We start from the raw sequence: 26,219 nt of genomic DNA, 5'->3' as shown, positions 1-26,219 counted from the left end.
CAATTACGTCCTTAAAGCTTTGCATGGGCCCGGCCTTTTAAGGATCAAACAAGGGAGGTTCCAGTGCCCACCTTTCGCCGATGGGATGGCACAATAAAAAAGGTTTCGATATTGTGAGTTTTCAAGAAACTGTTCCTCTCATGTCCATGACCTGGTTCTACCTCGTAGTCCCCATTCAAGCACGCGAGGGTCGTCTTTGTGATGTGAACCTTCCTACAAATAAAGGAGGTAGAGCTGTGGCTGGAGTTGCAGCCACCGCTGCTCAAAGTCCCATGGGGGCCTCACCTGAAGGACACAGGCAGAGGCTCCCCCAGGGCAGGCTCCATCCTACAAATAAAGGAGGTAGAGCTGTGGCTGGAGTTGCAGCCACCGCTGCTCAAAGTCCCATAGGGGCCTCACCTGAAGGACACAGGCAGAGGCTCCCCCAGGGCAGGCTCCACGGGGCGCATTCGCGTCCCCCAGCACGTTTGCATGGGTGGCCTGGGGAGAAAGGAGAGGAGGGCCAGGCAGACAGAGGCAGGGCAGAGCAAGAGGGAACAGTGAGGCACGGAGGGTACCAGGCCAGAGGGGGACAGGGGGACCACAGGGGACAGAAAGAAGAACATTAAATGGTGCGATAGAGAGGACGGGAGACAAGCAGCAGCGAGGTGAGGAACAGAAGAGTGGGAGCCCCTCCCCAACACTCAGGGTCTGCCTGGAGTGAAGAAGCAGGAGGCAGACCCAACCGGAAGCCGACAGGCAGGGCTGGCCAGCGGCCACAGTGTCCCCACATGAGGCGGAGGCAGGGGGACGGGGAGGGGGGAGATGGCTGCACAGCCCACGGCGCTCACACTTCCCCAAGCACGTCTTCTGCAGAGGGCAGAAGAATCTGTCACAGCAGCACTGGCTCAGCAGAAACGCAAATGTGACACAGCAGGTAAAATACCCGCAGCCCTGCTCCTTAGCCAGGCCCGGCCACACTGGTTTACGGAGCAAAAAGCAAACTCCCCAGCGTTCAAAATCATTCCCTGCAAACACAACCCTACAATCTTCTGAATTTCTTGCAGAGGAAAAGGCTTGGTTTCAAAATTAACATCTTAGTGCTAAGGACAAAAGCAGGAGAGCCCAGCTAGGACAGCCGTGCTGAAGGCAGAGCTCCCAAACCTGCTGGGATCCAGTGGGGACGAGCGCAGGACTCGGGTGGTCAACAGTGGCCTTTGCTGTTATGATCGTCAGAGGAAGGGGCAGGCGGGACAGGGAGGGACTGCCAGGCCACAAAGACGAGAGCCCACGAAGGGCCCAGCAGACAGCACAGGCAGGTTCCCTGGTGCCGGCCCTCGCCGTGGGCTGGGTGCCCGTCTACAGGCACCATTTGTCACTGTCAACTCAGAGCACTCAACCCCCAAGCCCACACGGCTACAGACCGAGCTGCTGGTGGCCCAGGACAGGCAGGGCACTCACTCGGGAGCTCTCCCTGAGGGACACTGTCACCTGCCGCCCTCCCTTCGTCAGCCTGGCCTTCAACTGCAAAGGTCACCCAGGCTGTCTGGAAACTTCCAGGCAGCAGTGGTCTCTAGGAGTAAAAGCGTGTCCCCTCCCACATTCACTCCTGACACATCAGTCCCTCAGTAATGGAGGTGGATGGTTGTCCAGCCCCAGCCCCCAGAGCTGATGGGGATAAACAGCAGCTCTCGGCACAGGGCATTTTGGGATCTGGGAAAAGGGAACGTCTAGGGTACTGGTGTTCACAGGCATGCAGAGAGACCACGTGTGGTTGTCGGGATTGGTCTGCACCTGAGGGTCCCAGCCAGGCGAGGGCTGGGGGAGAAATCAGAAGCCCTAACCCACCTGACCACAGCCACCAAGGGGGGAGGGTGACTTCGCTGTGAGTCCTACTCACTAGGTGTGCAGGCCTTGGCCAGGTGAGGAGGCCCAGAAGAGGGCATCACAGGAGGCCCTGGCAGTGGGGCATGCATGTGTTCTAAATGTCCAACTGTCCAACGTGGCCAGAATGCAGACCTCAAGGGGTGGGCAGCTCATATCCCCCGGCACGGCAGGCTGTGGGTCTGGACTTTCTGCCAGGGCAGCAGGGGCTGCAGAGAGGGCTGCTGGAGTGGGAGGACTCACCCTGGCTGCCAAAGGGGCAGAAACAGCTAGAAAGTGTTAGCAGTGATCCCACCAAGAGACCGTGTGCTAGGGGGATAGAGGAGATGGGAAGAAGGGGTCAGTTGCTCAAAGGTCAGCGAGGAGGAGGGAGTTGAGCTCCATGCGGCCACCCAGGAGCGGGGCTCGTGTCTGGAGGTTGTGACCATTTGGGTGTTTGAGCTCACTTAGAAATGCCGCATGGTGTCACAACCAACAGCCATGTTCTGTGGCAGGCTCAGCCATGGCTCTGAGGAAGATTTCCAGCACACAGATCACGAGCTCTGCTGACCACGAGTCCTGTACTCTCCCTTCCTGTGATTTCACAGGAGCTCTCCAGAGTGGGCCACCTCTCCAGAATGCCACTGCCCCTAAGCTGTGCTCAGGGGCTCAGCGTAAAGAAAGGGCTTCAATGACTGTTTCGACCACCTCCCCCATGGGTTGTCTGGGAGGGAGAGAGAAACAGGTCCAGAGGATGACACCCCTTTTGGGTGAGGAAGGGCTTGTGGATGGGGGAGGCAGGGAAAGGGGGGCCAGAACCCGACAGTGAAGACAGTTGCCTGCAGGAATGGAGGCATCACAGGAGCAGACACACGCATGCTGGACACCTGGTGCGGCCCGCTAGCCCCTCTCATGAGACGCTGGGGATCCCATGGACGCATGACTCCTGTGCCAGGTGACAGAGCCAGGCCAGCCTCAGAGACCCTCCTGCAGGCACACCATTCTCCTGCCCACTCTGTGAGAGGGACGGTATACTTTTCATTCTGTTCTCATTAATTTTTTCATTGAATATCATGCACTGACTTATTGACTTTATGCAACTGTTTGAAGAAAGGAGAGCAAAAGAGAGACTACTGTAATTAGAAAGCATTTCGAATGCACACCTCCCCTACCCATGTCCCCAACTCACCCCGGCAGACCAGCAGCCTCCATGACATTGGCCAGAGTCACATCGTTGGACCACACGTCATACTGCCACTTGCGCAGGCCCAGGACGCCGCACAGGACCCTGCCGGTGTGCAGCCCCACACGCATGTTCAGGTCCACCTCGGTGGCCTCAGCCACGGACCTGCAACACAGGCACAGAGCGTGGGGCTGGGGCAGTGAGCCTGTAAGCGCCAGGGGGCTGGGCTGTCCCTGCTGCACATGGCCAGAGCATGAAGGTCTCCAGACTGGCCCTTCCCGCCTCACCATGAACTGACAGCCCCAGACTTGTCCCCGGGCCATGCTCCCAGCCAGCTCACACTGTATCCATACCAGCTCCAAGAGCTTCCCCAATGGCCTCCCTGAGTGTCCTCCCCATCTAGGGCAATCTCCAAAGGGAAATGAGCCCAGGACTTCCAAATCCCACGTGGGTCTCATCACCACTGTCCTCAGATGGCGGCATCAGGACAGTATGGATTAACAAAGAGCTCTGCAGGACCGCTGCCGGCCAGAGGCAGGTAACCATCCACTGGAAATGTGGAAAAGGATCTGCAACCCAACATCTGTGCTACATGCCCCATCCCCTTCCTGACACACTCGGCCTTGGGCCTCAGTGCAAATGTCCTATTCTTGGGGTCAAGGAGTAGAGGCTACGTCTAGTCATGAGGCTAGTGGTGCAAAGGTGTTAACCCAGATCAGAACTCGGGAGGACAGAGCCAGAGAGGCACTTGGGGGAGGTGAACTGAAGGCAGGGCAAGCACTGAGAGAATCGAGGACTTCTGGGTACTCCCAGTCCAGCCTGGCCAACTCTGGGCACAGCCTTGCCATCTCTGAGCCTCAGTCTCCTCATGAATAAACCCAGCTCCAGCTAGATTGGCTCTGACAATCTCTGCAATAGTTCACACTCTACCCCAGTGCAGCCCAAGGCTTAAGGGGGGGGGGGGCAACCTCCTGCTCCTCCTAGCCCCTCAGGTGTGAAAACACTAACAAAGGCTCCAAGAAGGACCGGGAAAGTACAGCCCACTCCCTCATCCCCATCAGGGCAGTGACGATGACAACAACCCGGCTCAGCCCTTGCCGTGCCCCTGACCCAGCTCCACGCTCTGCCCCACAGTCCCGTTTCAGAGGCCCCCCTGGGTGGTATTTCTCAATAACACCACAGGACGCACAAGACTTCCCGTTGCAGACTTCCCACCTGCGCCCGCTCCTTCCCACAGCCCAGGCCCAGGCTGTGGCAGCACCTGCTGGCCATGTCCCCCATGGCCTCCCCACCTCCCCTGAACCCCTGCCAGCTGCCCTCCCAGGCTTGTCTTCCAAACAGGGGAAGCTCTGCCCATCACTCCTTACGACAGCACACAGAGGCCCCAGCACCCACTCTGATACAGCTGCCTTCACAGCCTCCATGCTCGAGGACACAGGACTGTAGAATGACACACGTCTAAGTCAGGGTCCCAGATGTCCAGGAGCACATGCAGCTTCAGTAACCTCAGAAGTGTGCGGGCCACAGATTCACAAAGAAGTTATCTGGAAGTTAGACCACGGATCTATCTCTAACACCTATTTAAACATTTTGAATGTAAATTTTTTTAAACTTTTTTCTAGTTGTTTGCCAGTCCCCAATAAGGGGCGCTGAAACAAAACACTGAAGTTAACATTTACTTTTCGAAATTCACAACAGAAATGAGTATGGGAAATGGAAATAAACCTGGGAACGGTTTTCTGTGCACTTTTAGCACTTACACTTCTGCAGTCGCAAAGGTACACGGCCCAGGGACGCGTGGGCCCCAACTGCTTCCGTCCCCAGGTCCCCGTAAGCCACCAAAGCAGCCCTCTAGGTTCCCAGCAAGCAGCCCCTCACCAGCCTCCACCCAAATCCACGCGGCCTCACATCTGCTACCTGCGTTTCTGACCGATACACTACACCTTCAATCTTTCCCAACAGGTTCTGCCTCAAATACCTCCATTCTGGTCACATCGGGTCTGCAGTTCACTGGACAATTGCTCCTAAATCAATCAGGCATCCAGACCTGCTCTCATGGCCACTCCTCTGGGCCTCTATCTTCCTGGGATGCCCATGCTGGCTTTGCATAAATCCAAAAAAAAACTTCTAACTCTATTTCCAAGGAAGAGAATTCCCACAGCACCTTTGGGCCTTTTTCGTCCTATTTTTCTTCCTTGTATATGCTCTCAGTTTCACGTATTTATCTCAAGTGTTTTCTACACAGGAAAAAGTCTGACCTTCATCCAGTGTCTGCAGCCCTGACCCCAGCAGGGAAAAAACAAAACAGTCCACCCCTAGGCACAGGGGGTGGCTGTCGGCTTCTTGGTGCCAATAAATTCCAGCAGAGCTGAAACTTAATCGTGACTACCCTGAAGCTCAAAACTGAAAGGACAGATGCATGTAAGTGTGTTTGTTCATTCAACAAACATCTACTGAGCATATTCACCCCAGCCGTTATTCTAATCACTGTGGCTATCACTGTGCACATAAGTGGGAGATAGAAGAGAGTGGACCCTGCAGAGGCTGATTTACTATTGTACACACAGAGCTTTCCAGAAATGGTGACAACACACCGGCCCACAGCAGCCTCCAGACTCCACCACACGTGGTGAGAACAGCAGAGCACACGGTTTCAAGCCCCACATTTCCAAATCCAGGCTCCTCACTTCCTGTCCTGGACCTCAGTTTCCCCATCTGTAAAAACACAGGTTCTTAACCTGGAACATGCAGGATTCAGAAGCTCCAGGTCCCCTAACATTTTAAGGAAAACCATGTGTGGTGGGTGTAAATGTGTGTGCAAAGAAGCATCTCCTGCCCCACAGAAAACCCATCCCCAAATGTATCAACAGATGTGGCTCTGGAAACCAGAACCCAATAACTAGATGAGGTAATCCCCAAAGTTACTGAGAAACCAAGGCATGCTCCACGACTCACACACACAAGCCAACTTGTTAAAAAGCAAGGTGCTGTCGGTGACAGCCCTAGTGCCAGATGGACAAGGCCCTTCTCATGTGACCTCAAGGCTCCAGCCTGGGGGACCATCAGGGTCTGCTGAGGACCACAGCACATGCAAGCTCAAAGGAGGGTCTGGAGAAGAAAAGCAGATGCAGTTACTTCTAACTTAATCAATGCTGTAACCAAAAATGTGCAGATCACGAGCAAGGCCACATCTGGACTAAGTCTCACTAAGCAAAGTGGCACCTCGTGTGCCTGGTGGTCATGTGGAGAATGAGTCTCCCCTGTGAATCTGATTCCTGGTTTACTTATTGCCTGAGATGGACGAGCCTTCCCCCATGAGGTGGAAACACCCCGATTCCTACAGGTGCACAGCCCACGTCGCTGCAGAGGGAATCCTGCAGAGTTACCGCCGGCTCTCTCTTCTCTGGGGCCCACTCCCTTTCTGTGGAAGCTGATGGATCAATACCTGCAGTGGCTGCTGGAACCCACTCTGTGTGGGACCATTTAATCCAGATCCCTTTTAATCCTCATGACAACTCAGAGATACAAACACTATTTCTTCATTTCACAGCGAAGAAAATCAAGGATGCAAGGAAAGTGGAGCCTCACTTCAGGGAGGGAGCCAGGAATCTGGCAGGTTCATCTGCTCCCGTGGGGCCCATGACATGACATATAATGTGATATAATGCGATGTATAATATGTAATGTGATATACGATGATATATAATGATATAATGTGATATGTGACATACGTGATACATGATATGTGATGTGATATGTGATTGTGTGATATGATATATATTAGATGATCTATGATGTAGTGTATAATATCTATGATATACGATGTGATATAACGTGATACATGACACAGTAAGCCTGGGTTATGCAGTATGATGTGATAAATGATGTAATATAAGATATAATGTATGACATAGGACGTGCGGTATTATACATGTGATGTATGTGCTATGACATATATGACATGTGATATAATGTGAAGTGACATGATATGATATGTTACATGATGTGACATGGTATGATGTGATATGTGATGTTATATAAGATATAATGCATGATATATGATGTGCTGAGATGATATGATGCGTGTGAAGTGATAGGAAACAGAATGTGACATGTACATATGATTTGACGTTCTTCCAGAGGACAGAAGACAGTCACCACCTCCTGTCCAAGTCTTCTCCAAGCCAGGCATCCGTCCTCCCTCCCCCACTGTGTCTGCCCAGCATCTCCACCAGCCAAGCAGCTTTTCTCTAGAACAGTGACTCTGCCCTGTGGCCACATATTGAGATCGCCTGGGGGGCTTTGCCACTCTGAATCCCAGACCACATCCCAGACCATCCACCTCGGGCTCTCAGGGTGGGGCAGGCAGAGGGGACATTGATTCCCACAGCACATCTGACACACAGCCACATGGAAGAATGGCCACCCTGCAGGTTTGGCTTTGCTCCCGTGTCCCCAACACATGGGGTGCCAGGACTAGCATGCTGCCGAGGTGCTGGCTCCCTCCTGATGCCCTTCCCCCAGCCACACAATCTGCAGGAGCAGCACGTGGGGCGGCCCACACACAATGATGCTGCACAGGGAGCCCACGGTCTCAACAACCTCTGCAGCCTTGTTTTTGGGGATATTCTGTGCGTGTACTTCCTGGCAGCTACTTCATCATGTCTCCTTACACAATTCTTGTGCTGTTATTCCTTTTCCAAGTGTGGAACTTTCCACCAAAACCTGCTAACCCTACTTCACTGGAATGTACCCACCTCTCCACGCTTTGAGATATTTGCATTCGGATCTACCCACTAACTCAACCTCCCGGATCCACGCCCTCCCAACCCACAAAAGCCTCATGTCTCCATCCCAGTCTCTGACAAGAAATGTACCCACCTCTCCACGCTTTGAGATATTTGCATTCGGATCTACCCACTAACTCAACCTTCCGGCTCCACGCCCTCCCAACCCACAAAAGCCTCAAGTCTCCATCCCAGTCTCTGACAAGGACCATGATGAGATGAGGCCAACCAAGAAACCAGCAGGCCAGGCCTCGCAGGTGTGCTATTCATCCCGTGCAGATTCACCTGCCGGATCCCAACCCCCTCTCCCCACACAGCCAGCCCCTGAGACCCTGTCACCCATCTGAATGAAGAAGCACACACTTATTCCCTCCAGAAGGGAATTCAGCCGAATTTGGGCCAACCCTTCCTGAATATCTTATTAAGCTATAAAGGTCATTTCTTTTGGCACGACTCATGAATACCTGTAGACAAATAGTCACAAACAAAACGTAAAGCAGGGGATCACTGAAGCACATGTCATAGCTCAGGTGGGACCTCCTGACCCAGTGCCTACCTGACACCGGCATCACTTCCCTACAGCCTTGGACAGACCCACCAGGACAAAGTGGGGCTCTCGAGGGCAGCCCACATGGGGCGGATGGTGGCCCAGCTTCTGCAACTCGATACAGGCACTTACGTGATAGTGTCGATCATGTCGAGCCCCATCTCCACGCAGCAGTGGGCGTGGTCAGTCTTGGGCTGGGTGAGGCCCGATACGCAGTAGTAGCAGTCCCCCAGGATCTTGATGCGGCGACAGTGGTTCTCCTTCAGAGGGGCAAAACACACAGTGAGTGACAGCATCGCGGCTGGCCATAGACACCTCTACGATGGTGCCCACTGAGCATGCAGTAGGACTTACTGTGCCAGGGCAACCGCACTCCCCATGGGCCACAGCCCCACGTGGGCAGCAAAGCCTCATGAGGTCCACCGATTCCAATGACCAGGACAAGGCTTCCACTGAGGTACCACTCCAGGGCAACCGCACTCCCCATGGGCCACAGCCCCACGTGGGCAGCAAAGCCTCATGAGGTCTACCGATTCCAATGACCAGGACAAGGCTTCCACTGAGGTACCACCCCCCACTCATAGCTTCTTTCCACTTGGGGAGAGGGGTCCATCCCTCCCACCCTCTTCACTAGGCCAACTCTATGGATCCTTCATGGTCCACCTGTAATGCCACCTCCACAGGGAATCGGCCCCAACCCTGTGGATTTGCAAAGTGCCTCCCCTGACCACTAATGCAGATCATCACACACAGCCCTTCTGTAACCGCTAGGTTTTCTGGCAGCTGCTTCTCCCCCTGGAAATGTGGGTCACCCATCTGGGTGTCCCTGTGACTTCTGACCTTCTCCCACCATGGGGCTCAGTTCCGGAAGGCGAAGGTCATCGCTGAAAGTCCATTGACTCACTTATACAATGGCAAGGATAAGAACGATTCCACTCACCTAGTGGGTTTCGCTGAGGATTTAAAGAGTAAATACAGCACTATTCTACTTGGCATGTGCCGATTGAGTGACCTCAGCTGGGATTATCAATGCAACTGCTGTCATTTTTATTTCAAGCAAAGTGCTAAACATTGTCGTTTCAAGACCCCTTCACATCTTGAAATAACTGAGGACCTCACAGAAACCTTGTGTAGGCGGGTTATAGCTATTGATGTTTACCAATATGAAACCAAAACTGAGAAATTTTTTAAAATATGTAAATTCATTTAAAAGTAGTAAATCCACTGCATGTTAACATGACTAGCATTTTATGAAAAATTACATTTCCCCAAACAAAAAACAGAGTGAGAAGTATAATATCTCCAAGACCTGTCCTCAGAGCAGACAGCTGGATTCCCTGATCCACTTCTGCATTCAATCCCCGTGCTGCACCACTTCGAGGACGTCTGTGAAGGAAACGGCCTCCCAGGGGTATATCGTCCAAAAAGAAAGAACCCCAACAGACCCCGAGATGGCCTCATAAATCCAAAGAGCTCCCAGCCCCACTTTGAGAACATGTCTATAGCTTATATCTAATTTTATTCTGCAGTTTCTTACAAATGAGCAGACTCCTGCAGGTTTTCTCGAATGCAATGAATTGGCACGAGCACACCTGGGCTGACACCTGTCCTGCGCTCCTGGCTGTGCGACCCCACAACGATCCAGGAGAGGCTCCCAATGCAGCGGCCAGCCCCGTAGTTACTGTAATTGCAGCAACGACAGGGCCTGGGGCCACAGTCAGCGTTCATGGAAAGAAGAGCATTCCATCCCAGAGACAATGTGGCCACATGGGCAGAGAGGCCATGGCAGGTGACATAGATGCTAGGTTGCTGCCTAGTTCCACTCAGTCACAGACTCGAAGTGGCCCCTCACAGCCCGGCTCAGACGTCCACTCCTGAGGCTCCTGGCATGGGCTGCAACGCCAGCCTCTGCCCTGAGGAACTAAGAGCCAGCCACGTGGGGGTCTCCAGCAGCCAGCCTTCTCAAGCCAGGCTCACGAGCCTCTAGGCCAGTGGACAGCTCCCTCCTGGCATCTCCAGAACGTCTGTCCCTATCATCACTGTCCCCAGCAGTGGGAAGCAGCCAGCACACACAGGATAGCCAGGGAGGGGCAGCTGCCAGTCCCCATGCTCAGGCTTCCTCCACCCAGGCCCTTGCCCCACTTCCCACCCCTTTCTGAGCTTGGAGACCCCTATGGAGAGCTCATGACCTGAGCCACATCAGAATCTCTTCTCAAAGACCCTTCCGAGGGGCCCATGGGAGCCTCAATGCCTACTGGCTGTGGCACTCTTCTTGCACACAATTTTGTGAGGGTCACCAGCGCCCAATTCTGGGGAACTGTGCTTTAGAATGTCAGGACCACCAGGGTTATGTGGGTCCCTGAACATCCTTGCATCCCTGTGGGGCATGAGTGGGCGCCAGGAGCCTGGGTGACTGTGGGCATCCCTAACTCACCTCAGCTCTGCACCATGTCCCCAGTCATCCCTCCCAGGACCCATGGGTGCCACAACCTCCTGGTCACCTCTGCATACCCAGGATAAGCCTGTCCCTGGAGTGGGGTAGGTAGTAGGGACAAGGCTGCTGAAGAGATAGGTGTGATGATCGGGCCAGTGAGATCCAATGGTAGCTGTGCCTTTCAGGGTAAAAGGTGAATTAGGGACCTGTTGATAGAGCTGCTCCAAACAGCCCACCCTATAACCCCAACTGTCATATTTGACATGGAGACTCAGTGTGTCTGGTGCAGAAAAAGGACATCACTGTGGGGCCAGCTGAGGTGGCATTTTCAATGACAATCCCTACAGGAGTCATAGGGAGGAGACCTAAGTAGCACACTGTGATGAAGGTCAAAGAGACACCTACGGGAGCCTCACGAGTGACCATCACAACACAACATGGCCACGGTATGCAGAACCCATCTCTAAATGAGGACTGAGGGCAAAGTCATCTAGCATAGAACAACCACATGCACATGGCCACACGGCAAGACCTTACAGGCAGACAAGGGCCATGTGGCTTCTGGAAAAATTGTCCAGAACCATTGTCTTTAGAACAGCAATCCTGGGCCGGCCCAGTGGCGCACTGGATAAGTGTGCCACTTGGGAAGCGCGGCGGCACTCCCTCCTGAGGGTTCAGATCCCACATACAGACCGGTTCCCGCTCACTGGCTGAGTGAGGCACGGGAGCAGCCCCGAGGGTTGCAATCCTGTTGCCGGTCCCCGGTCCGGTACCGGGGGCAACACTGAGGGTTGCGATCCGTTGCTGGACACGGAAAAAGACAAAAAAAAAAAAAAAAAGAACAGCAATCCTCACCTGGAACCCAGGCAACACATACATACACACAGGTGCACGATTCCAGCCCATCCCACATCACATGTGAATCTTTGGAAAAGTGTCCTGACATGTGAAGCCGATGACCCTCCCAGCCCCACCTGGCCTCTGGAGGCTTCCCTGTCCCACTCACTCTCTGCCACACTGACAGACACAGCCGAGAACAAATGCTGAATATATTGCTTTGTTTTGTTTTTAATCTCAAAGATCCTGGCTTTTGTTAGCAAGTTTAAGAGATCAAAAAAGTGTTTTTACTGGTTTTGGGGTTTGGGATTTTGGAATCTTCTGTGTAAATACAGAAAGCCAGCACCTGGAATTTGCTGCAGGAGGCACCGAGAGAAGCTTTTGTGAGGCCAGAGCAGCCATCTTAGCTTTGTCTCCCCACAAAAGAAGAAAGTGAAGAGAAGGAAGAGGGATGGAGGGGCTCTGCAGCACATTCAGTCCCAGGGACCAGAGCTGCCCCCTCTCTCCTGGACTTGGACGGGACAGGACTGCCAGCCAGCGTGACCATAGAAGCCCTTGAGAGTACCACAGGTGCTGCAGAGAATCCAAGGAGGAAGGGCTCGGACTTGGCTTCCCAGGTGCGGCCTGAGGGCTGCAGCCAGCTCACAAAATCTGGACCCTGAGCAGACAGCCCCAGGGAGGGGACCAGGAGGGCAGGGAGCCACAGACACCAGCGTAGTATGTCCCTGTCCAGCCCCAGCATTGACCCCAGAAGGCCACAGAGCACTGAAAAGGCCAGGGCCACACAAGGTTTGGGGGCAGGTCGGGAGGAAGCAGAGGTCGCTCTGTTGGGGGATCCTGCTGCTGATTCCAGGGCCCTAGGACACCCAAGGCCCTCAAGGGACAGCTCTAAAACAGTGGAGCCCAGAGAGACCAGAGGATGATGCAGGAACCCCACACTGCACCCCAGCTCTGAGGAAGCAGGGAAGTCCTGGGACCTGGGAGCCCCCCGAGCAGAAGGAGAAGGTAGGGAGGGAAAGCCTGAGTTCATCTGGTTTTTGCATTCAAAACCCAAACTGTCCGGGTCCCGTGAACTTTGTAAGACTGAGTGTTTGGCCATCATTAGAAAATAGGAAATTTTAGAAAACTCTATTTCTACACAGTGGGGGCATAGATGACCACTCTGACTGGACACGCTTAACCTGCCACGTCCACAAAGTCGAAAAGAGGCCCTAAAAAATAAGCAGTGACAATCGCAGGAAGTTAAGAAGAATCATCATCTCCACTTCAATTTTCAGAGTTCATTCCCCCGCAACTCCTTTCAGTGAGCCCCGTGAAATGCCAGTCCCTGTGTTAAGCACCAACTATATAAAAGTGAACAAAAAGAGAGAGGCCTTTGTCCCATGACACTTCCTGCTGCAGAAGGAAGAACGCAAGGGGCAGATGAGCTGAAACCCAGGAACTCTGTGACGTCTGTCCATGAACAGGCACCTGCCTCAGGACAGACTGAGAGGTGTCAGGTGCCCTGCTGGGTAGCAAGGAGCACTCTCTGAAAAGAGTTTGCTCCTGGTATCAACAAAGAACAATGGTGGGAGAAGGAAACAGCACAAATGTCTAACTGCACTAGTGGAGGAACCGGGGGCAGGGAGCTGTCTCTTTCAGTGTCTCTCAACTTAGAGTTTTCACTGTGGAACTGAACCACACAAATATTTTACGCACCTTAAAAAAAAAAAAAAAAAAAAAAAAACCCAAATGACAAACAGTGGTGCCTAAAAATCAAAAACAAAATGAAATAAAACTGTTACCATGCTGGCAGCATAACCACACAGGGAAGAAGTGAAAACATGTATTTGATCACACATACAATGGGGACAAAACAACCAAAAAGAAATCTTAAACTGCACTCATTCATTTTATTATTGATAACAACGTTGGCAATGTCATTTTGAACCTGCCACATGTATAAAGGATGAAACAAATAATATTAATGGCATTAGGATTTTCAGCATCAAGGAAAAGATATAAATATAAAAAAAGAGTGAACTTAAAGGAATTAGAAATATCAATATGAGATCTTAAGTTATTTTTCCTTTTCTGAAAAAAATTTCCTATCTCTGTCCCTTGAAAAGCCTCAGGACCAATGAGAACCCAGATTATGGGCATGAAAAACCACTTCCCACTAAAAGAAATGAGGGCTTCTGGGAAAACCCCGAGTCCCTAAAATGCTGCTCAGAGGTGAGGTGCTTTGTCAAAAGAAAACAGGACCCTACCTGAACAGGTTCCCACTTGCCAAAATGGAAAATTTGAGCACCAAAAATAAAAAAGACAGCAGAGAACTGAAATACATCAAATTTTTTAAAATCCATGAGTTCATAACAGGGACACTGAAAGGACCCCAAAAGCACAGGCAACTAAAGGAAAAATAAACAAATGGGATTATATCAAACTAAAAAGCTTCTGCACAGCAAAAGAAACAATCAACAGAGTAAACAGACAACCAACAGAGTAGGAGAAAATATTTGCAAAATATTCACCTGACAAAGAATTATTATCCAGAATATACAAAGAACTAAAATAACTTTACAGCAAAAAAAAACAACCCAATTAAAAAATGGGCAAAGGAGCTGAATAGGCATTTCTCAAAGGAAGATATACAAATGGCCAACAGACACATGAAAAATTGCTCAACTTCACTCAGCATCCAGGAAATGCAAATCAAGACCACTTTGAAATACCATCTCACTCCAGTTAGGATGGCTAATATCCAAAAGTCTGAGAATGTTAAGTGCTGGAGAGGTTGCAGAGAAAAAGGAACTCTCATACTCTGTTGGTGGGACTGCAAAATGGTGCAGTCATTATGGAAAATGGTATGGAGGTTCCTCAAACAATTACATATAGATCTACCATATGACCCAGCTATTCCACGGTTGGGAATAAACCCAGAGGAATGGAAATCATCATGCCAAAGAGATACCTACACTCCAGTGTTTATTGCAGCACTATTCACAACAGCCAAGAGTTGGAACCAGCCCAAATGTCCATCATCAGATGAGTGGATAAGGAAAATGTGTTATATCTACACAATGGAGTACTACTCTGCTATAAAAAGGAACAAAATACTACCATTCACAACAACATGGATAGACTTAGAGAAAATTATATTAAGTGAAACAAGTCAGGCACAGAAAGAGAAATACCACATGTTCTCACTTATTTGTGGGAGCTAAAAATAAATAAACACAAACAAATAAAGGTAGGGGAAGAAGACACAACAATCACAAAAATTCCTTGAACTTTTTAAGTCAAGTGAACAGGTATGATGTGGGGGGTAGGGGAGGGGGTGGAGGGGAACAGGTAAAGGGGCATGAAAATCAACTACAATGTATATTGAGAAGTAAAATAAAATTTAAAAAAAGAAAATTGATAAATAAAAAATGTTGAGTATTTACTGTTTTTGAGGATAACTGAATAGCTGATAAGTAAACACTCTTAAAAAATAAATAAATAAATAAATAAATGGAAATACATAAATTCAGAAGAAATGATGGAATTAAAAGCCACCATTTTGCAAACCCAAATGAAATAAGAAATCTCAGCAGTGGTTGGGAGGCAGCTGCTGTAAAACCACTGGGTACAACATGGATGGGAAACAGGTGATGGGCAGATCACACTGATGACACCTGAATCCACCATCGACCTCAACCTGGCAGGAAGAAAAAAGAAGCTAATGCCTGCTTGCTGGGGAGAAGCAAGTAGAAGCACACTTTCAAAACAAACAGACCCAAGAACCTACTAGGTCAAGTCTCTTGACGATTTACCTGTTCATAGCAGATGATGGGGGCAGGGGGGCCTATAACATTACAACAGAGAATAAGGGACCAAAAACAGGAGGGAAACTGGTACACATGAAAAAGGAAAAACAAGACAAAACAAGAAACACAACATATCTGCCAAGTTCAACAGGTTGTATTAATTGTGTTTTTCTATTTTCTGTATTTTATGGTGGTCTGACAACTTGAGGGCCTTGATGGCTGGGCAGAGATTGCCCCTCCCAGGCTAGCTAATTCCTAAAGACAGTCAACAACTCCCCTGAGAACTCACCTTTCATATGCAAACCAGCCAATCCCTGGCCCATACCCCCAACCACCTATCATCTAATCTCACTCGTACGTGCCAAGCCAATATTTGTGATGCCCCAAATCACCCCAGGCCAGTACCAGATAACTAGAGACCATTCCTGTAGCCCAAGTTTCATGGACAACATTCAAACTATCCAACTCTAAACCTGCTCAGCTGCTTAACCTGCCTCACCCCTTCCTTCCCCCAGAAAACATAGTAAAGACTCAGGTCCTCTCCCTCCTTCTGCCTGCTGACCAACTTCAGTGCTTCTGTGTGGCCCTGCCTGGCACAGCCTGTGTACCTGGAACACCATCTCCCATGACGTGCACCACAATCCCCCTCCAATGATGCCCATGGCATCTTGCTTATATCCGATCACACTCTGTTAAGCATCTTATTCAGTGAAATCCTGGCCTCACACAATTACTTGCTCAAGGTCCGCTCTCCTGAAGTCCTCTAGCCTCCCTCTTGCTCCCCCAGAGAGCTCTGTGCATGACAATGCGTGTGCCATACAAGTTTTCTCTAAGAATACCATTTGACAGTGAATACAACTAACCTACAAATACACTGCAGGCCTCGAGGTAGATGAGAAAACAGCTTAGTTCTGGTCAAAACTCCAAGAACATTGTTATAAGTTCTTGTAAATTGTAAGTTGAGAGGATGCATGCAAATTTAAGATAGTGCAGGTGAGTGTACCTCCAGGGTGGCAAGTTTTTGAGCTGCTTGCAGAACTTGGGTGTCACAGCAGCAAGGGATGTAGAGACCCTGGAGTCCCTCCCTCGGAGTTTACAGTCAGGGAAACCAAAGCAGAAGAAGCAAGGACGATGTGACCATATCCTTACAGCTGCCCAGTGACTCCTGGCCTCCAAACCAAGCCCAGGGAAAGGCTCCATGAGGAGCAGAAAGGCCAGAGGGGCACGGGCAGCATGGGAATGAACACACACCTTCATGAGCCTGGGACTCAACAGGGACTGCTCTGGCTTCCTGGCCAGCTTCCAAAGGTCCCTTCTGGAAATACCCAGAGTAAACACAAAATAACTGAGAAATAATGACGTCACTGACACAGGCCCTAAAAACGTCATCTTTCAGCATTCAAAGGTTGAACAAAATGGCCCGAATGCATCACAAAGCCACAACTGTTTGTCTTGTTATCTGTGCCCAGGAGGCCCAATGGTATGTCTGGCTGCAAGAGCATTCCTACACTCAGACCACAATTGTCCTATATTCCCTTAAAGAAAATTATATGAATGCAGGTAGTCCTAACCTAAACACTCATTAAACTCTTGTTCAAACATTCCTCTGAGCTGTTCCTCATGGATCAGAAAGCCTCTTGGGAGTCCATGTTTGGAAACTGCACAGACTTCGAGAGGCCCTCAGGAGACTCAGCACACTTCACAGAATTACTCAGATCCAGGGGTGGCCTCAAGCCCCATCCAGGAGAGGAAACATTTCACATGGTTGCCTAACCCGCTATGCTGCCCAATTGACTCTTGCGCAAGTCAACCAATGTCTGTTGGTACACCCACCTGCACCACCTTAAATTTGCATGCATCCTCTGATGTGTGTCAGCTGTAACACGTTGGAACTGAGAACTTACAACAACATTCTTGGAGTTTTGACCAGAACTAAGCTGTTTTCTCATCCACTTAAGGAATGGAATCAGGATGAGCTCCAGATGGCCCGGCTGGTAAGAGGCCACACTGGACTGGCTTATCTCTGCAGCTGGCACACTGTGGACTCATCATTCTGCCCACCACCACCCAGCCTCCTAGAGCTGGCTGAAGTGTCTGTGTGCTTAGTCTAACCAGTTCATATTCCTGCTAAGAAAACTGACAAACGAGAAGGGGCCCTGTTCCTCCATAGATGGTGGTGGAGTAAGACTGAGCCCCGGGACAGTTGTTTCTCCGTCATTTCAAAGGGGTGTGGCCAGTTTCCCAGATAGCAATGGTTATCAGAGCCAGTGCAAATCTGACAAGTCTCCAATAAATGGGGGAAAGGTCAAAAATACTGTTCACATCTGTGACCATCAACCATGGCTAAGGAGGTAAATAAGCCACCAGCTACTATTGAGATGAAGGCAAATATGCTCTGTGCTTGTTTAATTCCCTCAGGGACCTTCATAAAGACAGATGTCAACTCTGTGTGATTTTCCAAGCCTGTGCTTCACTGGGATCACCCTGCATCTTCAACAACAGGGACACGGATACAGACGAGTACATGCAAGGAACCCACATCCCATGTGCTCTTCGAAAAAGGACTAGTGCAAATTAGAGTAAAACATTAAAAAATACACAACACCATCAGTCACAAAGGAAAAAGTAACAAGTAATACAGAAGAAACAGACGGAAGGGGATTCATTCCAATATTGAGCTTTCTAGCAGTTACCTCCACAAGGGGAAAAAAATATCCCAACTGAAGTTTTTAGATTAAAACTATAATGCCTGAGATGAAAACTATATTGGGTAGGATTAATGACAGGTTATACACTACAGAAGAAAACATATACTATCCAAAATGAAATAGATAGAAAAAAATGTTTTTAAAAACATCATCAATGGGCCAGCCCGGTGGTGCACTGGATAGTGCACCGCTTGGGAAGCGCGGCGGCGCTCCCGTCCCAAAAACATCATCAATGGGCCAGCCCGGTGGCGCACTGGATAGTGCGCCGCTTGGGAAGCGCGGCGGCGCTCCCGTCCGAGGGTTCGGATCCCACATACAGACCGGCTCCCGCTCACTGGCTGAGCGAGGCGCGGGAGCAACACCGAGGCTTGCGATCCCATTGCCGGTCCCCGGTCCGGTACGGGGGCAACACTAAGGGTTGCGATCCGTTGCCGGACACGGACAAAAGACAAAAGACAAAAAAAAAAAAAACCATCATCAATGAGTTGCACGACAGCTTTAAGAGTCCTACTATATGTGGGGTGAGGGAGCATAAAATATATTTGAAAAAGGGTAACCCAGGTTTTTTTATTTTTCCAAATTTGATGACTATAAATCTACAGCTGCAAGAAGCTCAATAAACTGCAAGCACATGAAACATGAGGAAAACTACACCAAGGCACATCGAAATCAAATTTCATAAAAACCAGTGATGAACAGAAAATCTTAAAAGCAGACAGAGAAAAAAAAAGCTATTTTATATGCAGGAACAAGGAGTTGACAGCAGACTTCTCAATGGAGACAATATGAGAGAAGAAAATAGAAACAACTTTAGAAGAAAATTTAAACAACTTTAAAGTTCTGAAGAAAAAAATCACAAAACTGTCAACCTAGAATTCTATACCCAGCAAAAATAAATTCAAAAAAAAAAAATGAAGGTAAAATAAAGAGTTTTTCAGAAATACAAAACCTGAGGGGCCGGCCCGGTGGTGCATGGGATAAGTGCGCCACTTGGGAAGCGCGGCGGCACTCCCGCCGAGGGTTCGGGAAATACAAAACCTGAAAGAATTCATCACCAGCAGAATGGCCCTACAAGAAATGTTACAGGAAATTCTTTAGGCAGAAAAATAAAACACAGAGAAATACTGACCACATGAATGAAGAGCAATGAAAATCATAACTACATGAATAATAGATAAGATTTTTTTATTACTTAAATATCTTTAAAAGAGAATTTACTGTGTGAACAAAAATATTAATAATACAAAATGGAGTTTATAACACAAGAAGTAAAATGTATGACAATGATTTCATAAAAGCCAAGAAAGGAGAAACAAAAGCATACTTTTGTAAGCTTCTTATATTATAAGTCATAAATTGTGTGATGGAAGACTGTCAGAAGTTAAAATACCTACCATAAGCCCTAAAGCAACCACAAAAATAACAAAACAGAAGTTATACTAATAAGCCAACAGAGGTGGTCAGATGGAATCATAAAACATAATAAGTCTAAAAACATAAAACATAAAAACATAAAACAAAAAGGCACAAAAAGCAAGAAAAAGAACAAAAAACAGATGGGACAGACCAAAAGTAAAGAGCAAAGAGACAGACTTAAACCTAACCATACCAAGAATGCAGGGTTGCGATCCCGTTACCAGTCACGAAAAAAGACAAAAAGAAAAAAAAAAAAAAAATCTAACAAAACTAAAAGGAGAAATCTGCAATTATGCTGGAAATTTTGATACCCCTCTCTCAATAACTGAAAGAGCAAGAAGTCAGAAAATGAGTAAAGATACAGAAGATATGAACAACTCTATCAACCAGTTGACCGAGTTGGTATTTATAGAACATTTATCAACAAAAGAATTCTACAAAAGCAGAGTACATATTATTTACAAGTGTACATGGATCATTTGCCAAAGTAGACCATATTCAGGGCCATACATTTAAGATGATTCAAGTTAGAAAAAGTATGTTTTCTGACCACAACAGAAATAAATTAGAGGTCAAAAACAGAAAGATCTTTGAAAAATCCCCAAATTATACCTCAAAATAACCCATGGGTCTATGAAAAGTCAAAAGAGAAATTAGAGAGCATTTTAAACTGGAAGAAGGCAGGACAAGATGGCTGAATGGAGGTGCCTGGGGCGTTTCCTTCCCACAGAAAAAGACCAAGACAACTAATAGTTAAATATTGGCTGGAAAGTCTGTGGGAAAGACCAAGGGTGCAGCAGGAGAGTGGCGAGATGTCTGTAGAGCACAGAAGTCCAGGAGGAGAGAGAGTCTACACCACTGGGATCAGCACAGGAGGGACTTTCCCTTGCAGGAGAAAGGAGACCAAGAGCCCACACCAACCCCCATCCTCACCACAGAGGCCTGCAGTTCCTACTGCAGGAGGAGTCAACAGCCCTTGCAAGCCTGGAGCCCAGTGTGGGGAGCTGCCTAGAATACCTGCCCTGCATTGCTCTAGAACAGGTGTACATCCCACTGTGTACTCCCCGCCCCACCCTCGTGACCCAAGCTGATGCAATATGAAGTCATCTTGAAACCAGAGACACTACAGCAACATGCCCTGTCCTGGGGGCCAGCAGCCACTGTGCTTCTCTGGCTTTAAGGAACCACCATCTTCCCAACCCACTCACAGGGGAGGATACAACACCTTGATCCCAGTAGCATGAAGCCTAGGCACAGAAGTAGCCATGACTTTAGTCCCACACATCTAGGAAGCCAACCCCAGGCCTGCTGGATTGATGCACCCCTACATCCTGGTCAGAGGTCAGACAGGTAGAACCACATCTGGCAGACCATCTCCCTTCCTCCTCCCAACCCCCTCCCCGGCCAGTAGGCTGACTCTGTGTGCCTGAGCCCCAGCCCAGAAAAATGGCTCATGGACCCCTACCCTAAAGAACATGCCCCTGGGCCGGTGGAAATAAAGTGTATCGGCACCCTACCGGAAAAGCAGCAAGGCTGTTGTGCCCTCAAAGGTCCACCTAGAGGCCTCACCCAATACCCAAAAAGCTACTGGCCAGGCCCCTCTCTGCAGACCCATCTCAAGAACTTGCCCACTGTCTGAGAGACAGCTGGCCAGGCCCCATCTCTGTAGCCTGGCCTCAAGGCTTTGCTCACCACCCAAGAAGCAGATCAACAGCTCCACCCTTGGCAGACCTTTTCCCAAACCACTGAGAGAAGCACAACATTACATCTGGCCCTGAAAAGTGGCACCATGGACTGGCCCTTGACACACACACATCCAGCCAGCCAAGCCAAAGCATGCCCGTGCCCCCAGCTCAGAGAAACAGTCCAGCTGTCATACACCTGGCTGACTCACCCCTGAGTCTTTCAGCTATGGTACACACATAAATCCAAGTGAGAAACAGAGAATCAGCATTCTCTACTGGGGGTGGACCCTGCCACTGGTGAACCAGTCCCAAAGACCCTGACATACCACACACCCACTCCAGTCTGAGGCTCCATCCAGCAACCCCATCCCAAGTGAGCCTACTCCTGATGACTGTGACAGTGTGCACACTCATACCCCACAGCTTGAGAACCAAACCAGTGAGCCCACCCCCAGCAAAGCTGTGCCACTGCCACTATAAACCTCCCAAGCATAGTCTGCTGAGGCACTCAAAGATATAGGAAAAGTGGATTACAGCTGAAAAAACTATGCAGAGTCTACACTACTGCACCCATCCAGAACAAAGCTATTGTACCCTACCCAATCAAAACAGTAGGATGCATTGGCAGGTGAAAGTCTTTCCCCAGGAAAGCCACTGTACAAAACTCAAAGAGTTGACTATTCCACCAGATGCACTGATATTAACACAAGGAAACAAGAAACATGAAAAAACAAGGTATTATGACACCATCAAAGAAACACAATAATGATCCAGTAACTGATCCCAAAGAATTGAAAATTGGCAACTTTCCAGAAAATGAATTCAAAATTATAATCTTAAGGTAACTCACTGAGATACAAAATACAGATAAACAATTGAATGAAATAAGAAAAACAATTCATGATCAAAATGAGAAACTTAACAAAGAAATAGATATCATTTAAAAAAATCAAACAGAAATCTTAGAAATGAAGAATTTGTTGCATGAAATAAAAAATACATCCAAGAGACTCAACCAGATTCAAAATGGCGACGGGTATGGAGCGCCCGCGTCAGGAAACAGCACGATCCTGAGAGCTGTGTGCTGTGATACCAGAGTATTGACTGCATTTCCAAGAGCAACAAAGGACGAAATTTATGGTATACTGTTAAGTGGACAAATACTCACATTATGGGTATTCAAGAAGGAGAACAAAACAAAAAAGGTACTGAATACCTGTTTAATGAAATAATAGCTGAAAACATACCTAGTCTTGAGTATGATGCGAACCTTCTAATCCAAGATGCTCAAAATTCCCCAGATTTAACCCAAAAAGTTCCTCTCCAAGACACATTGTAGTCAAACTGTCAAAAGTTAAAGACAAACAATTCTAAACACAGGAAAAGTATCAAGTCACTTACAAGGGAATCACCATTAGACTAACAGTAGACTCTCAGCAGAAACCCTATAGGCCAAGAGAGAATGGGATGATGTATTCAAAGTTTCAAAGTACTTGGCAGGGGAGGGGAACCTGCCAGCCAAGAATATTATACTAAACAAAGCTATCTTTCAGAAATGAAGGAAAAATAAAGTCTTTCTCAGAAAAGCAAAAATCAAGGAAATTCATAACCATCAAACCAGCCTTACAAGAAATGCTTATGGGAATCCTACATGCAGAAGAGAAAGAACAGTAACAACTATCATGAGAACATGTGAAAACATAAAACATCTGCTGGGAGAGTAGATATACAAATTAGAAAAAGAAAGGAATTGAACTTTATCAGTACGGAAAAGAACCAAACCACAAGTATAAACAATAAGAGCGGAAGAAAGGAACAAAGGACACACAAAACAATCAGAAAAGAACCATCAAAATGACAGGAGTAAGACCTCACATACCAATAATAAATTTGAAAGTATACAGATTATGTGCACTGATTAAAAGACAGACTGGGTGAATGGATTAAAAAAATGACCCATCCATCTGCTGCCTACAAGAAATTCACCTTACCTACAAAGGCACACATAAACTGAAAGTGAAGGGATAAAACAAGACATTCTACACAAATGGAAAACAAAAGCAAGCAGGAGTAGCTATACCTGTATCAGATAAAACAGACTTTAAATCAAAGTCTGTACTAAGAGACAAGGAACAGCATTATATAATGATAAAGGGATCAATACAGCAAGAGGATATAACAATTATAAATATATATGCACCCAACACCAGAGCACCTAGATATATAAAACAAATATTATCAGATCTAAAATGGAGAGATAGACACCAGTACAATAATGGTTAACACCCCCGTCCTCACCATTGGACAGATCATTGAGACAGAAAATCAGCAAAGAAGCATCAGATTTAAAAGGCATAATAGACCAGATGGACTTAACAGATATTTACAAACCATTTCATCCAACAGCTATAGAATACACATACTTTTTATCAGCACATGTAACATTCTCCAGGACTGACCATTTGTGAGGCTGCAAAACAAGTCTCAACAAGTTCAAAAAAAAATCAAAATCATATCAAGTACTTTTCTGACTAGGATGAAATAAAACTAAAAATCAATAACAGAAGGAACTTTTGAAAATAAATATATGGAAATTAAATAACATGCTCCTGAACAACCAACGGGTTAAAAAAGAGAGAGAGAGATTAAGGAGAAAATCAAAACATCTCTTGAAACAAATGAAGACAGAAACACAACATACTAAAACCTATGGGATACAGCCAATACAGTATTAAGAGGAAAGTTCACAGCAATGAGCACTTATGTCAAAAAGGTAGAATGATTTCAAATAAACAACCTAACAATGGAACTCAAGGAACTAGAGAACCAAGAACAAACCAAAACCAAACCAAGTAGAAGAAAAGTAGCAATAAAAATCAGAGCAGAAATAAATGAAGTTGAGATTAAAAATACAGTACAAAAGAACAATTAAACAAAAAGTTGGTTTTTTGAAAAGACCAAATTGACAAACCATTAGCTGGACTAATGAAGAAAAATATATGTTTATTTTCCAAATAAAGAAAATCAGAAATGCAAACGGAGACATTACAACTTATACCATCAAAATTCAAAGGATCATTAAGGAAATTTTATAAACAACTGTATGTCAATAAACTTGAAAACCTAAAGGAAATGGATAAATTCCTGGACACATATGCTCTACTAGGACTGAACCAAGAAGAAATAGAAAACCTGAATAAACAAATAAGAAGTAACGAGATTGAATCAGTAATAAAAATTATCTGAACAAAGAAAAGCTCAGAATCAGATGGCTTTACTGCTGAATTCTACCAATCACTTAAAGAACTAATATCAATCCTTCTTAAACTATTTCAAAAATCTGAAGTGGACAGAATTCTCCCAAATTCATATTACGGGGCCAGCATGACCCTGATACCAAAACCAGGAAAGGACACAAGAAAAAAAGAAAACTACAGACCAATATCCCTGATGACATAGAAGTAAATATCTTCAATAAAATACTAGCAAACCAAATCAAACAGCACATCAAAAAAGATTATATGCAATGATCAAGTGGAATTCATCCCAAAGAAGCAAGGAGGGTCCAACATATGCAAATCAATAAACATGATACATCATGTCAACAGAATTAAGGAAAAAATATATGGTCATCTTGATAGATGCAAAAAAACCCACATTTGATAAAATTCAACATCCCTTCATGAAAAAACTGTCAATAAATTAGGTATAGAAAGAATCTTAATACAATAAAGGCTATCTATGACAAACCCACAGCTAACATTATGCTAAAAACTGGAATAAGACAAGGATGCTCACTCTCATCACTTTTATTCAACATATTAATGGAAGTCCTAGATAGAGCAATTAGACAAGAGAAAGAAATAAAGGGCATCCAAAATGGAAAGGAGAAGTGAAACTCTCCCTGTTTACAGATGACATGATTTTACATAGACAGAAAACTAAAGACTCCTAGACCTGATAAACAAATTTAGTAAAGTTACAGGATACAAAATCAACACACAAAAATCAGTAGCATTTCTATACACCAACAAACTAAAAGAAAAGGAAATCAAGAAAGCAATCTCATTTACAATAGCAACAAAAATAAAATAAAATAAAATACCAACAAATAAATTTAATCATGGAAGTTAAAGACCTTTACAGGGAAAACTTCAAAATGCTGATTAAAGAAATTAAAGAAGACACAAAAATGGAAAGATATCCCATGTTCATGGATTAGAAGAATTAATACTGCCAAAATGACCATACTACCCAAAGTGATCTACAGATTAATGCAATCCCCATCAAACTACCAATAATAACTTCACAGAAAAGAAAAAACAATCCCAAAATTTACATGGAACAACAAAAGACCCCAAACATCCAAAGCAATCCTGAGCAAAAAGAACAAAGCAGGCAGCATCACACTCCCTAACTGCAAAATATACTACAAAGCTACAGTAATCAAAACAGCATGGTGCTGGCACAAAAACAGACACAAAGACCAATGGAATACAATAGAGAATCCAGAAATAAATCCATATACCTACAGCCAACTGATTTTTGACAAAGAAGCAAAGAACATACACAAGGAAAAGGACAATCTCTTCAATAAATGGTGTTGGGAAAAACAGGAGATCCATATGCAGAAGAATGAAACTAGATCCCTACCTCTCACCATATACAAAAATCAACTCAAAATGAATTAAAGACTTAAACTGAAGACCTGCAACTATAAAACATCTAGAAGAAAACACAAGAGAAACACTTCAGGACACAGGACTGGGCAAAGACTTTATGAATGAGACCTCAAAATTACAGGCAACAAAATCAAAAATAAATAAATGGGATTATATAAAGCTAAAAAGCTCTGCACAGTAAAGGAAACAATCAACAGGAGGAATAGACAACCTAGAATGGGAGAAAATATTTCCAAACTATGCCCCTGACAAAGGATTCATATCCAAAATACGCAAGGAACTCAATAGTAAAAAAAAAAAAAAAGTA

General features: G+C 46.8%; 1 protein-coding gene across 1 annotated transcript in view; it reads right to left on the bottom strand.

Annotated features, from left to right (window-relative positions):
* ADCY1 (adenylate cyclase 1 (brain)) overlaps positions 1-26,219 on the bottom strand; it is a 111,917-nt gene that overhangs the window by 62,752 nt on the left and 22,946 nt on the right. Inside the window, exons 4-6 of the mRNA XM_008583761.1 lie at positions 8,492-8,619; positions 3,032-3,190; positions 72-213 (exon numbers count right to left, since the gene is read on the bottom strand). Coding sequence (XP_008581983.1) covers positions 72-213; positions 3,032-3,190; positions 8,492-8,619 — 429 coding nt within the window. The remainder of the gene's footprint in view (positions 1-71; positions 214-3,031; positions 3,191-8,491; positions 8,620-26,219) is intronic.

The sequence above is a fragment of the Galeopterus variegatus genome, unplaced genomic scaffold (genome assembly GCF_000696425.1).
Source record: "Galeopterus variegatus unplaced genomic scaffold, G_variegatus-3.0.2 Scaffold3032, whole genome shotgun sequence".
NCBI classification, from domain to species: Eukaryota; Metazoa; Chordata; class Mammalia; order Dermoptera; family Cynocephalidae; genus Galeopterus; species Galeopterus variegatus.
Note: the sequence above shows the minus strand (reverse complement) of the source record. Positions and strands in the feature narration are given on the sequence as shown.